Source organism: Leiobunum rupestre, chromosome 4 (genome assembly GCF_980474605.1).
Source record: "Leiobunum rupestre chromosome 4, qqLeiRupe1.1.hap1, whole genome shotgun sequence".
Classification (NCBI taxonomy): Eukaryota; Metazoa; Arthropoda; class Arachnida; order Opiliones; family Sclerosomatidae; genus Leiobunum; species Leiobunum rupestre.
The window spans coordinates 43539029-43553752 of NC_143387.1; the positions used below are offsets into that span (position 1 = coordinate 43539029).

General features: G+C 35.7%; 1 protein-coding gene across 2 annotated transcripts; it reads right to left on the reverse strand.

Moving 5' to 3' along the window:
* Positions 1 to 4702: 4702 nt before the first annotated feature.
* On the reverse strand, positions 4703 to 14392 carry LOC149947911 (inactive dipeptidyl peptidase 10-like). Of its 2 annotated transcripts, none has more exons than XM_090172121.1 (19): positions 14340 to 14392; positions 13987 to 14061; positions 13864 to 13916; positions 13692 to 13767; positions 13458 to 13578; positions 13282 to 13388; positions 13098 to 13217; positions 12923 to 13029; positions 11892 to 12027; positions 11674 to 11826; positions 11369 to 11457; positions 11030 to 11262; positions 10403 to 10504; positions 10261 to 10336; positions 9601 to 9795; positions 8289 to 8446; positions 5499 to 5636; positions 5101 to 5174; positions 4703 to 5032 (listed from the first exon to the last, which is right to left on the reverse strand). In XM_090172121.1, the coding sequence occupies exons 1-19, from the start codon at positions 14355 to 14357 to the stop codon at positions 4874 to 4876; spliced, it is 2190 nt and encodes a 729-aa protein (XP_090028247.1). In that variant the 5' UTR covers positions 14358 to 14392; the 3' UTR covers positions 4703 to 4873. The 2 variants fall into 2 exon arrangements, with proteins under 2 accessions (XP_090028247.1, XP_090028248.1); XM_090172122.1 differs by having other exon boundaries at positions 4940 to 5032; positions 5088 to 5174.
* Between the last annotated feature and the right edge of the window lie 332 nt (positions 14393 to 14724).

Sequence of the window (14724 nt, forward strand, 5' to 3'; positions counted from 1 at the left end):
ATGTTAGTCCCATAAAGTTCCTTAGTTTCATGGTTATTTATGGTCTCTGACCTTGGATCTTGCGCGTGGTATGCGGGACTTAACGACTTCCAGCGAAAGTGGCCCGACCTCTGACCCTGGGGGTATTGAAGACTAAGTGCCCCCTTGATCATTAGACTTGGTACATCCCACCTCGGCCTATTGGGCAATTTAAATATGGATGACAAGAGGTTATTGGGTCCAAATGACACTATATACGATCCGGATGAAATAGGTCACGGCCCCCTTTTGATTAAAACCAGAAGTCAGTGATTTAGAGAACCAGAACGAAAACTAGAAATAGAAGCGGAAGAAGTTGGAGTTTCTCTCTCTCCTAGCTCTCGGTCCAATAGAGACCGACCAACCGCTCCAAAATAAGGTTAAAAAAAGACATCGAAGTGTTCACCGGTGCTTCTTGGTAGCGGTTCCTCGACGCCAACTCTAACTATGTGCGGTCCGCGATAACAGGAGCCGACGATCCTCCCTCTCGACGGACTACCTCGTTGGACGCTGCCTTTTATTTCACTTGAGTATAATTTTAACTCATAATGGCAATTCGTCGCTACTTCCGCGTTAACCACAAACTATGGTTAGCGGTGTGCCATCGGGTTATAAGCCGATAATATGGCACCCAAAAACTTTCAATGGCCTTCGGGCGTAGAACATTGTTAGTGTTGTTTCAGTAATTAAGCTATTTTAGTATTTTGGTCAAGTTACCATTTTTATATGCCTCTGGCATTAACCCTATGGGTTAATTTGTTATGTATTTGAGTGTATAACCTTTTCACGGCCTTTGCGCCATTTCTTGTTTTGTTAATTAATTTCTGGAGTCCACTATTAAATTTTACCTATGGCAATTCTCAATGAATAGTTTTATTTCCTTCGTAGCTAAGCCGAAACACATCCCTAAGATTTTTTAGCCAAGTAAAAGTTACTATCTCGCTAACCCCAATAGTGTCAGTTATGCGAGTACCCGGAGCAACAATAAATTGTTAATGGGATAAATATCCTGTTACAATCTTTCCCCTAGGGATTTCCGGTATGGGTGGGAACGGACCGGAGGAGAGTCATCCGTTATGCGGTGCTTGATCAAGGATGTATGGCTGATATCGCTTTCGTGTCGTGGAAGCACGGAAGCCTACTTCCCTAAGAACTATTTAAATTGATCACCGATATCCAACTGGTCTGGAAGGGTGGTTGGTTGGTGTGGAGGTTGGGAATCTAGGAGGCTTAAGTCAATGATATCATGAGTGGTCCCGATATGAAAGCTACGTGGAATAGTGATAGCGTGTTTATGTGTGTTGGCAATTCGTATGAGGAGTCCAAACCGTTGAAACGTGGCTGAGGACGGTTTGATTAGGAGATAGGCTGTATCCTTAGGAACGCTAACTTCGAGGGCGGCTTCTGATAGCGCGGGTATGATGGAGATCGATACGCACCGGACATTAGAATATTCGGGGAAGAGGCTATCCGGAAGTGGAATTGTTTCATTACACACCTAGGAGAGGTCATAAATAAATAAATAAATATATCTTACTTACAAAAACTAATTAATTGATGTTTTAATGATTAATTATAATAAGGAAAAGGCCTTCTCTAAAAAATATCATGGAAACATTTTTTCTATATTTTCAACAACTGATTATGGACAGAAAAGACTACACAATTTTTACTTACCATATGGATAAAACTACTATAAATTATTATTGTGAGCTTTAATGCACAAAATTACTACCACGCCTTACCTGCATATGCATTTTGATGTTATTTATATTTTTGCTTTTTGACCCTTAAACCCATTTGCATATTGCTCGGTCCTAATAGCACTACCTTTGGAAGTATAATAACATTTAGTGCTTTTGATTTTCAGATACTAATAGCTTTACGGTTTTTTGCCGTCGGGTCATATCAGTTATGTGTGGGGCAGGACTTATTTCTTCATATAAGTCAACCAACAGTGAGTAGGGTAATATCAGAAGTTACCGCAGTTATGATACCGCTGTTGGGTGCCAAATGGATAAAATTTCCATCTACTGAAGTTAGTCGAGCTGCCACAAAAATGAGGTTAGGTTTTAATTTCAATTTTTTTTACATCTATTGTGTACTTAAATAATTCAGTTTTCAGATTCATGGAAAAAACAAATTTTCCCGGGGTCCTTGCTTGCATCGATTGTACGCATGTGGCCATTACGACACCACCGAAAGTAAATGGTGAAAACCGTGAATATTTGTACGTCAACCGTAAAAATTACCATTCCATTAATGTTATTTTCAATGGGAAAATTTATATTTTGGTTGTCAAAAACATTTTTCGGTGCCATGGCAAAATGGTTGCCCATAAAATAAATTCCCTTTAGGACTTTTCAAGTTACATGAAGGTGTACCAATTCCCCGAGTTTGAACGAAATCGGAGGGTTACACTTCGGGGTGTCTCCTTGTTAGTGTTTAATGGTTTTTATAATCATTTAACAGTTTAACCGTAATAATAATTTGAAGTGTATTTAGTTTACCTAAAACGTATTTATGAGTAGGGGTTTTGGCCAATTAGCGTTCAATCTTATATTTTAGTGTTTTGTAAATTTAAATTCCTTTTAAAATATTAAATGTTTTTGATTATTTGAAATCCTTTGCATTCTAGTATTTCCCTAAATTATAATTTTTAGTATTAATTAGTTAACTTAATATCAACGTTACTGATTACGCTGGTTGCGGTAGGTAATTAGTACCTCGACTAGGAAAACGCTACAGCGTTTACTGCTCGCGACCCTGCTCCCTGATCAGAGAAAGTCCAGCTTATTTAGCTTCTAGTTCCTTCTTAGAAATTCTAAAGAGCTTAGGTTAACAAATTACGTAACGCCCAAAATTAACTTTGATGTGTAAAGTCCCCCTCGTAACAATTGGAAAGATTCCCCGCATAAATTAAACTATCGGAATTCCATAAGTAACATAATAAACATAAGTATGACACTTCCTATTCACCCAATGCAAAATTTTTAATAAAAGTCTGTTTCGCTAATGACAACGTAAGCCATTACTTACCGTCGGACTGACAACTCTCCGCGAACTGCTCCTAGTATTTGGCAGCTTTTTCGATGGACCTTTTGAAAATTGAAATGCTTTCAAAAGTATAAATTGTGACCAATAAATTGGGCGCGTTGAAACGTGACCACTTGTTTAGTATTTAAAAGTAGATAAGGGGCCCAATACCCGGCCCGGTCAACTCAGGTTTTGCCACATATATTTTATATATGTAAATAAAGTGTTAATTATTAAAGTGATTATGTTTAGCTAAGTAATATTTAAGATTTGTAGCTCTGGCTCGATAGCATTGTATTCCTTATTGACGTCACTGGCTCGAATGGTTAGTTTTGCCCCGGAGGAAACCGTCCCGTAGAAGCCGGAAATTGATGCGCGTATTACAAAGTGCAATATTTTGGAACCTCTTGACCGCGATTGTGAAACGCCCGGAAACGAGACCGCTCCCCCTTGGCATGTAAGCCGGGGTCACGAGCGAAAGAGTAGTTAGTAAGAATCGGACTCGAAAGCCATCGGTCACGATCGAAAAGTGAAAACATTGTCGCAGCCGAAAACAGCTTCAAAAAGAGTTGCAGAGTAGCCGTCATGATGAGTTCGAAGCTTTGAACGTCCGATGACCGTAGTGCCCAGCCGAAATACCGGAGCGCCTTCGTCAAGCTCATCGCAGGAGCCGAATCTCGTATCGCCAGCCACAACGCATTGAGGACCGCCACAGTGCACGTCCGCCCGTCAAGCTCCACCGCCCTGGAGCCACCGCTCTTCGTGAGTAACTTATGCTAACGCATTAACTTAACGCCGACGCTAAAGCCAATAGAGTTCAAAAATAGAGCATTCGTTGCTAAAATAGTGAACTAAGTGCTATAGAGCGTCGCGCAGTGTTTAATTGGTACCATTCGCGATAATCCCCTTTTAATCCATAAACGAGCCAGAGCGTAGTTAGAATTGTTTAATTATAATTAGTAATAGTATTAATTTTAGTGTGTAATCAATAGTTCATAATAACCGTATTCCTTTAATAAAAGTGTTAATTGATTTATCTGAATCCGTTGTAATCTTTAATAATATTTAAGACCTACAATTAACCGTCATAAATAGCTAATCAGAGTGTGTAATTCGTTAGGCCATTTTTAATATTTCTTTAATTATTTTGCTGACGGTATTGACGGAGTTGGCTGGGGTGGAATTATTGGACCCCAACCATAAAATCGTCACAAAACAACGCTTACTTTTGGAAAATAATGATTAATTATTGAGTTGGAAGATAAAAGTAATTATTATAAACACTGGCTCCATTTCAGAAGTTAGTTTTTTTCAAACCTAACCGCGTGTACGCTGGTATTTCTCAAACTGACCAACTATTTGGCCAATGGAAAGAGTAGGAAGGGATGAGTTTCCTGCTCGGAAACTTCCTATTTCGCAATCACTCCACGACAGACTATCATTCACCGAATTCGTTCTGTGTCATAATTATGTTTATTATGTTACTTATGGTATTTCTTATGTAAAATTGAGACCACACATTTTTTTTAATATACAAGATTTATTCAACATAACGGTTTGAAAGACTATGATATGTAAAAAGATATTTGGATTATATAATATTTTGAAATTTTCCAGAAACGTGAAAAGTGTTTGAAGGGATCATGAAATCAATGATATTTGCTAAACATTTGTTTTTTTAACACGACTGTGAATCGCCAAATATGTATAGGTGAAAAACCAACTCTTACGTAAATCGTGAGACCGTATTATTTCTGTATCGTGTCACAACCTGTTTTCTGACAGTAATAATAATAGTTGTCATGAGCTAGAAGAAAAGTCAAATGATTCGTTGAGGTGGGTGTCGTGACTGCCTGACTTTCTGTAGACCTATTTCTTCGTCATTTTGAAGTACAAAACATTGTTCTAAAAAGTCGTCTAGCGTTCGAAATAGATGACCCGTAACGTCCTCGAGGTGGTGATCCTCGTCAGGATAGAGCTACAAAAATGAAAATTGTGAAGGAAATCCATTCATTTTTAAAATTTTAACGTACAGTAATGTAATACCTGAGTTTTATAGGTTACGTTGTTTTCCGTTAGTGATCTCATTAACATCATGGAATGCTGTATGTGAACATCTCCTGTATTTAAATTTTTCCCTATTATTGGAGTTTTAATTAAAAGCAAGAACAATTCGAAGCAAATAACAAAGAAGGTGCCGCCCTTGGCTACGCCTCTGCTTAATATTTAACATATAATTACCAATAATTGTTAATGATATTAAAAAAATTATTGAAATTATTTAATATAATATACTACTATTTAATATTTTAAAAATACCTTTATAGTTCCCTTTCAGTTAAGGCCTGAATAATAAGTCACTACACCCCAATGCTATACTTTTTTGCGCTCAGTTGCTTCGATCCGTTTTTGGTAAAAGTATTTGGGGATGTAGAAAAGCTTACGGTCTGCTGTTCCATGCACAACCAACAACCGTTTGCCGTTGAAGTTGGCTGCTCTTTTGGTTACATCCGCTTTGTTGAAATTGACGTAATACTCCGCTGAGGTCGGGGTTCCCATAAAGCGTTCGGTGTACGCTGCATCTGATAAATAATACGAAGATTAGCATCAGTGTTCATTTTCACTGTTCTTAATGAAATACCGATTAATTAAATAAAATACACCATTTTGAGTATTTCAAACAAAATAACCGAATTTGGAGTATTTTAAACAAAATAACCTAATTTGGAGTATTTAAAACCAAATAACTGAATTTGGAGTATTTAAAACCCAATAACTGAATTTTGAGTATTTAAAACCCAATAACTGAATTTTGAGTATTTAAAACAAAATAACTGAATTTTGAGTATTTAATTCAAAATAACTGAATTTGGAGTATTTAAAACCAAATAACTGAATTTGGAGTATTTAAAACCAAATAACTGAATTTTGAGTATTTAAAACCAAATAACTGAATTTTGAGTATTTAAAACAATATATCTGAATTTTGAGCATTTAAAACAATATATCTGAATTTTGAGTATTTAAAAGAAAATAACTGAATTTTGAGTATTTAAAGTTCGCAATTCTTTACAAAGACTATTTTAATAGTTAATATATTCCTATTTTTGAAGTGGAGAAGTAGAAGAATTTATTTTCGTTATAATTCGTGTAATTCACTTAATGTTCTTAAAATTTAAATTTTGATCTAATGAATAATGTAAATTGGCCGCCCAGAAACTCTTTTAAAAACGCGAGTTAAATTGAGCATCGAGCTCAACCCGCACTCGTTATGATACTGAATATACCACACTTAATGTATTTCGTGCAGAAGCCATGGTTAGAAACTTCCTTAAAGTTCGCAGTACTCAGATATTACACTACTTGCAACCGATTGCCAATAGCATGCATGTACCTTTATTACATTGTATTTATGTCGGTTATATAAGATTTAATTTACTTCTCAATAATCAAAATAACATTTTCACATTTGAGATGACGATCCAATAAAAAAATAAGTTGTTCTTTCAAAATCAAGATACGGTTGAATTCAAGGTGGTAGAAGTGCTGGAGAACCACACAATTGGACTGAATGAATGGGCAATAATTATAGCTTGAATGTATTCTAAGCAAGATTTTCAATATTTTATCAAAAATACACAAAAAAATGTACTTTAAATAAAATACGAAATATAATAAGTGTTGAAAATACAAAATCTAAATTGTGTTTAGGTTCCCAATATATTTAATTTGCGACCAAAATCTGGAGATTGCAAAGTATTATATATTTTATCTTGAATGACCAAGGCTCAAAGCCGAATCCACCGGTTGAATATTCTTGGAATATTTTTTCCAATGTATTCCATTTACTATAACATTTTTACGATTACATTTCTACATATCATTCAATAATTTTAAAAGGGTTAAACTAAAGTTTTCAATAGTTGAATCAAAATAATGATTTTTTTAAAAATCGAAAACTTTATTTTAACACTTATATGAAATTATACAAAATTTTAACTTAATATAATAACTTTGAAAAAATGTTTTTCGAAGGATCTTGAATTGAAATGTTGGCATTCAATAAAAACAATGTACTAGATTTATGTAGTTTTAGGGCGTGGACATACGGAATCTTATAAGAGCATTCTTAATAAAGTAAGTACTTCCAGGTTTTAGTGTAGGGAGCTGTTGGCTCGATCGTGTGGCATGTAGGGCTTGCCACCACCCTCCTACGCATTGTAACCCGGCCACCTGAGTTAAATGGCTTTAAAAGTCGCTCGATGACTTAGGCCTAGGGCGGTGCCTTGGGTATTAGCCTAGCTGATTATTATAATATTACCATGACTAGGTTCGAAAATAGCTTTGCACATTAAGAAAGTTGACGGCCGGACACTTGCACAGGTGGTATAGGATATTATTTTGACTCTAATTTTCGATGATTTCTGAAATCCTAAAGATTGTCTCGCATTCAGGGTGACCAGGGAAAAGCTTTGAAAATTTTATAGGAAAACTAGGAATTTTAGAGGCAAATTATAGGAAAATACAGGAAACTAAATAGGCGAATTATAGGAAAATATAGGAAACTAAATAGGCGAATTATAGGAAAATATAGGAAACTAAATAGGCGAATTATAGGAAAATATAGGAAACTAAATAGGCTAAATATAAAATAGGCGAATTATAGGAAACTAAATAGGCTAAGAAAAATATGGGAAAAATAATAAGGTCATTATTGCATATCGGTATACTTTGAATCGAATCACCTAGAATATTGATAATGTTTTGTACACTGCTTGCATTATTGGATCACTTAGCGGATTTACAAAGCTCGTATATTTAAAGATTTTGTTCGAAAATGGCAGTTTTTACAGTAGATGGTGACACGTACAAAAAAATCTTTCATTTTCAAAAGACTGTGAAATTATAGGAAAATTGGTAAGAATAAAGGAAATTATAAGAAGGCATGGAAAATATTGGAAATGTAGGAAGTCTGGTCACCCTGCGCATTTTAGGATTTTTAAGTTTATTCTTGATTTCTAAAATATTTTTTCTATATGAGTTATACTGAAATTAAACAAATGTCTGACCCCTTGAATCAATGGAAAATAAGTTATTTCTGAATAATATATCTTCATTAGATAATTTTCAAGGAACTAACTTAGAAAAAGTTGTAATTTCTTGGAAACCACAATTAAAAAAATAGTCAAAGACTACGTTTTAAAATTTTTGAAATCTTCCTACGTTTAGCTTACCGTAAAGATGCCAGTTGGTGATGGGTGCGATTAAAATTCCGCACGCGAACAGGTTCTCGTCCGTGGTCATCGACAGAGCGGAGACGTATCCACCGTAACCCCAGCCCCAAACGGCCACTCTGTCCCGGTCGACGAATGGCAAGTCTTCGCCCAGATATCTACATGGTAAGAAAACATTTATTCACATTCTACATTTAAATACAACTGTCATCTAAATATCGACTAGACTAATCGAACTTTGTTCAATTACCGCTGCCTGAAGTCTATTCTGGGGGAAGTATGAACGCTTTGTCAAATCGAGTAACCGCAAAGTTAAACCTTTTAATTAGTGAGTTTGTTAGCCATCGCGACTCTTAGCGTACACCATTGTCCATGTGTAGGTCGCGTGATAAAATCCTCTCTCTAAAGCAGCGTTCAGACTATGTGAAAATATTACGTTAGCATCGGTCGTGTCGTTTCGGTTATGTTGGTCGCGTCGGTTCGTTCATTTCACTGTTAAGACAGGAACCAACCTTGCACGGAGATTAACATAAAAAGTGATTGTTCATCCAATCAGAGCTCAGTAATAACGGCGGAAAAATTGAAATAATTTTTTATCCACCTCTGATTGGTTATAGTATTTCGATGGTTCTAAAGGTCGCCACTACCTAGAGTCAGCGCTGATGAGGCATAAGGCTATATGCCTGCTATAAACCTTTTGAGCGGAATGAAATGAAAAAATGTAATCGACACGCGCGAAAATTTAAAGTCTCTGTTGAGAAGTCTGAACGGTGTAAGAAATCTAAAGAACCGACACGACCGACGCAAACGTAATATTTTCACATAGTCTGAACGCAGCTTCACGAAACTAAATATGTTCCAATATTTTTTATGATAAAAACGTTATTATATTTATAAATTCTGTACATTACTACTTTTCTAAAGTTTTAACTTTTCAGATTTCTCTAGTTATAATTCTTATTTCTATCAAAAAATGTTCAGTACAACGCGGGGATTGCAATCTAAGTCATTCAGTTAAAAACAGTTTAAGCTACGACTACAAGTTTTTGACCAATGAGTTCTTAAAACAGCTAAAATAATAAAAAATAATAATAAGCTACGCTAATACCCAAGGCACCACCTTAGGCCCAAGTCATCTAGATACCATCATACTAGGGGAACCACGTGACTAGTGACTACAGATTTCAGAAAAATCTTAAATAGTTCAATACTCCTAAGGAAGTAAATTTGAGCTTTTTGAATTTTGAAAAATAAAGATCTTTGTAACATCTTCCCTTTTTAACAGAATCCAGAACGACCATTGAGAGCTAACCTCACTACTTCCATACGATCTTCCGCTTCGAGTAGTCCCAGGTGTTTAAATACAAGTTTGGCTAAGTTTTCTCCGGCGTATCCGCTTCCTCTTCCATCCATCGCGATGTAAATGTAATTCTTCGCCGATGCCAAATACGAACCCCAATGCACTTCAAATTGTTCAGTCACTTCTTGACCTCCGGGTCGTCCATCACTGGATCAGATAAAGACCATTCACTTGAATTTTTTAGACTAAGTTTAAGGGGAAAGAATACAGTAAAAGCGTATTTTTCGTTCAAGCTGAACGTTTCTGTTTTAACAATTACATAATTGAATTATATTTTTCTTATTAAGCTGAACTTTCCTCTAGTGCTTAAAATAATTTTGATCATTATAATATTAATAGTTAACGAGATATAAGGTCCTAACTAAAGGATAGTTTGGGCGCTTGCCCAACTTGTTTAGCTCCGGGGGTCCGAATTAAAACGTAAAAACTTAATGACTTATAAATTTAAAATTGTCAAAATTATTTTAATCACTAAACAAGAGGCTGTTCTACACATAATTATTAATCTTATAAGTTAAAATACAAAATTAAAAGAGTTCAGCTTGAAATAGCGCGAAAGTAGACAACGGCCACAGTAGTCTTCCCCCTTAAATTCTTTAAATTCATACTAACACGTGAAGAACGACTGGGTATCTTGTAATTTCGTGGTCGTTCAGTCCCGGTGGTAAGTAAAGACGAACGTGACCCACTGTAAATATTTTAAGTTGACGTCATTTCAAATATAGGGAATATGAAGTAAAAAAGTCAATATTACTCGATGCATTCAGGTCTAAAGGAATTTTGAACTGTTTGACTTGTGGCATTGCTCTCTCACTTATCGCTTTCACCAGATCCAAATTTCTGTCCAAGACGAACACTAAAAGATGACATTAAAACGTTTAGATAACCGAAAATAGTTTTCACTGCAATGATCAACTATATGAGATTGGAACCGGATGTCCCATTAAACTCAAAGTTTCTGTTACTCGAAAAAACACGGTAATATTTTGAGACCGAATCTCATGCCCCCCGCTCGATGCCCCCTAATAAATAATTACCAAAATATTGGCGTGAGTCAAAAAACATTACATTTAAGGAGTATTTATGTCAACTGTTTTTGAACAATCATTAACAGACTTGGTTAGTTTTACGACTGCTTAAGAAATAAACGGTGGTATGACCGATGGTTTATCTCGCCACTGTCAACAGTAGTGGCTAGTAAAGCAATAGCTCTAATGTAAGTGGCAAGTTACCAGCCTGTTCGCCTCGGCCCTTCCAGCTAAAGCTCGAAAATTTAATCTACAAAAAACGAATTTCACATACACGCCACGGTATTCCAAGCTTTCAATATAACATTATATTTGACCCTTAGAGTGTTAAAGAAGACTAAATTATAAAGTACCTTTCGAGGAGTTTTCGGTGGATCTAATTTCTAGCGTAACGCCAGGTGAAGGACCCTCGCAAACGGATATGTACTGCTTTGCATTTGGGCTAAATATCGCACTGTGATATCCACACTCGGGCGCGACTTGACAACTGATACAGAACGGCCTGTGATGTCCTAAACCGGAAACGGCTTCGACTGCATAGATAAAACGACTGCCGGGATAGCTGGCATCCGCTCCTTGATAATACCTTTTAACAAAATAGATTTTATTCACGAAGTTAATACTCGTTCTAACTATAATTTAAAATACCAACGGTATATGATCATTTTTTAAATTACATTATGCATATTTACAATATTTTACGATCTCCATTGTAACCCAAGATTGACGTAACTGTAATATTTCCCGAAGTCAGATTTTTCCTTTTTGTCTTTCCAGACTCCTAAATTATAAAGAATTTATTTTAACTGCTTGCCAATTTTCGGAATAAGGGCAAATTATCAGAAACGCAACCGGAATCTATCTCTAAGAAAACCTAAACAAACAATTAAGCGGGGCACCAGAAAATTGCTCCTTTTGGACATTGTCTTTCGCTGGAGAACTGAGATAATTTTTTCCGGTTTCGTGCCTAGTACCGATTTTTACTTAATAGTCTTACACTTGTTGTGTACATAGCTACTTGCGGAAATTTATCGCCATACTGATTGGGAACTCTGAGAATCAGGAAAAACCTTCCACCATCCAGATTGGTGAATATTGGCGTCTCGAAAGACTCCACCCAACCGGCAGATTGTATTCTCTCCTCAATGAGCTAAAATTGCCGAAAGGTAAAGAATGTCACGTCCTGATTAACTTTGATAATGTTAATGAACCAACCTTTTTGCATGACCATTCGCGCTCTGTAGGGTTTTCTTGACAAATAGTTAAATAAGAATGATTTTGAAACCGTGACATCATTGTTATTGCAATTTTAAAATTATTTATCCAAAGAACGCCAGTTAAATATTGGTCCCTAATAAAAGGTTTAAATGCTTCAAAAAGTTATAGACGTAGAATTGACGAAGATTGTCGGAACAAAATTAGGGTAATCAATAACATATGTTACATAATCACTCATAAGTATGTCTTAGTATAATCTAGGAGCAACAAACACAGCACTGCCCACACAAGGAGAACGCAACCCGTCAAAAGTCGTGGATTTTCTTGCGTACAATTTTCATTTGTTAGACGCTTTAGCGCCTGCTACCCTCGGAAGGGAAAATTCGGAAATTTTCTATCCCCCGCCGGTAAAACGTTCAACGTAAAGGCTCGTCCAAAGAAATTTGTACTCAACTCTGCGTTATCGTGTTTAAAGGCTAGCTGCGGTATCCTTGTGTTTGTTGCTCCTAGGTATAATAATTAAAAATTTCAATGAGAAAGATATAGTTAGTGGACGGTAAATTGTTTAATATTTCTTGGGCTTTTGAATTGATTACCATGGAAACCAAATCTCGTGATCGCGAAGCACGAGACAAACTATAGATTGTCAAAGCCAGAAAAAAGGATCTCTGGGCATTTTCAAAATTCGCTTTACCAACTTCGATTTCCGATCTTTAAAGTTGATAACTGATTTTTCGTCACGGAACTGGAAGTGACGTAAATTGCGTCATATCTCGAAAACGAGAGTTCATTAAAAAAAATATCATAATTGCGTAATTATAAGTGATTATATAACATATGTTAATATAATTGAAAAATACACATTTTTAAAGGTCCTATTTATTAAAAATCTATTTCTTTTTGCAATAATTGTGTTTGGGAAGTACTTTAATGAAAATACAATTGTTTACAATATTCGCGGGAGTTGTAAAATATTGTTGCGACTTTAATGTTTGATTTCCAAATAGCCATCAGAATTCGTATCTTACCTGAATGCTGCATCGTTGTGTGGAATAATTTCCATCAATTTAACACGTAAGGCATCTTTGTTAAAATCAACAACGAAAATCTGAAATTGCGTAATTGCCATGCCAGGCTAAAAACAAATTGATGGTTCAAAAGACCAATTTCACTAAAAAATTATAAGAAATGTGGATTATTTACCTTTGGATATTTTAGAGTTCTAATTTGTGGAAGAATATCTGAAAGACTTATTGCAAAATCACTCATATATGATATGCTCGCTTCATCGGCTCCATACCACAGAAACGCTGACGAATTGACCTATTCCATTGAAACGATACGGATAAAGTTTAACCATTTCTAATATACACCATAACGTACTAACTTCGGTTGTGTTGAAACTCGCGAAGCACAACCTTTTTCCGTCTGGTGACCACCAAATCGGAATTCCTTTGTGTTTAGAACCAGTTCCGCCTCCTCGAAAGATTTTTTCTAATACAAATTTAATACAGTCAAACTCTCATTTCAAATGGTGAGCTTCCACGAGATAATTCGTGGTACCTCTATAAAGCCAATCTGGAAGACCATTGAAAATATCTTTGGAACCAGTGTTTGTTATTTTAACAATGTCGGCCTCCGGTTCAAAAGATCGTTTATAGAGGTTATTTCCTAGTACAAACACCTGAAATCATATTAAGTTTTAAATATTTGTATATTATACGCTTAATGTTGAAATTTCACCAATATTTTTCAACAACTAAATTAAACGTACAATTTGATTAATTATATTCTTACAATCATTTTTTGGCGAGGTCCCCATTCCGCGTGTTGAAGTCGACGCGAGCCGAGCGGATGAAATGGCGACACTAATCTGCGGCAAAAAGAAAACCAAAAGTAAGTATACTTAACTCAGGCTACTTACGCATTTCTCTTTCCGTTTTGGTGAGTGAGTGTAAAACGAACATACCCACTTTCGACATCGTAAATGTGATATTCGGCATCGGGTGATCTCCACATGTTCTGAAACGAAAATGTTGATCTCAAACCTGACGTCAAATATAATAATGCATTGTAAGGCGTGTGTGAATACCTTTCTCTTCTTACACGTTAATAATATAAACATTCGGTCGGGAGACAATGAATAATCCTCAACGGAAAATTGCGTCTATGTAAAATAGACAAAAAGGTAAATTTCACATAAATAGTACACCTGAGGGGTGGTCACTTAAGTAATACGGTGTACAAATAGTACTGAAATCACTTGGAATAACAGAAAAAGATAAATTAGTACAAATTACTAAAAGTTCGAAGTATATTGAAATTAATGAAAACAGAAATCAGTGGAAATCACTGATAATCATAGAAAAATGTTTAGAAATGCAAACTTTTTACAAGTGACTACCCCTTTAGTGAAAGGGACACAAAACTAGAACTTGAACCCACAAAGGTTACGTTTGACATAATTTCCACTTGGCTGTTGTTATTTACATCGTGCAAGACCAAGTGTCCATCACCATTTTTGTATATAATTAGATTATCTGTAAAATGATTGTTAGTTTAGATACCAATTCCAGTACGACATGAACCATTTAAAATGTACCATTTATCCATGTGCCATTGAACAGCCTGGGTTTGAGCCTTCCGCTTAAGACGTCATCGAGTGATATCCTTGGCTTGGTGACATCGTTGATTTCCCCTGTTGAAATGATTAATGATATATATTTCTGTTCAAGTGTAGGCCATTATTTTAAATCGTATCAGCAATGCACGTACGCTCGGTTAGAGAAAGAACTAACCGGGTGTGAGCAAAACAATCGCTGTAACAATT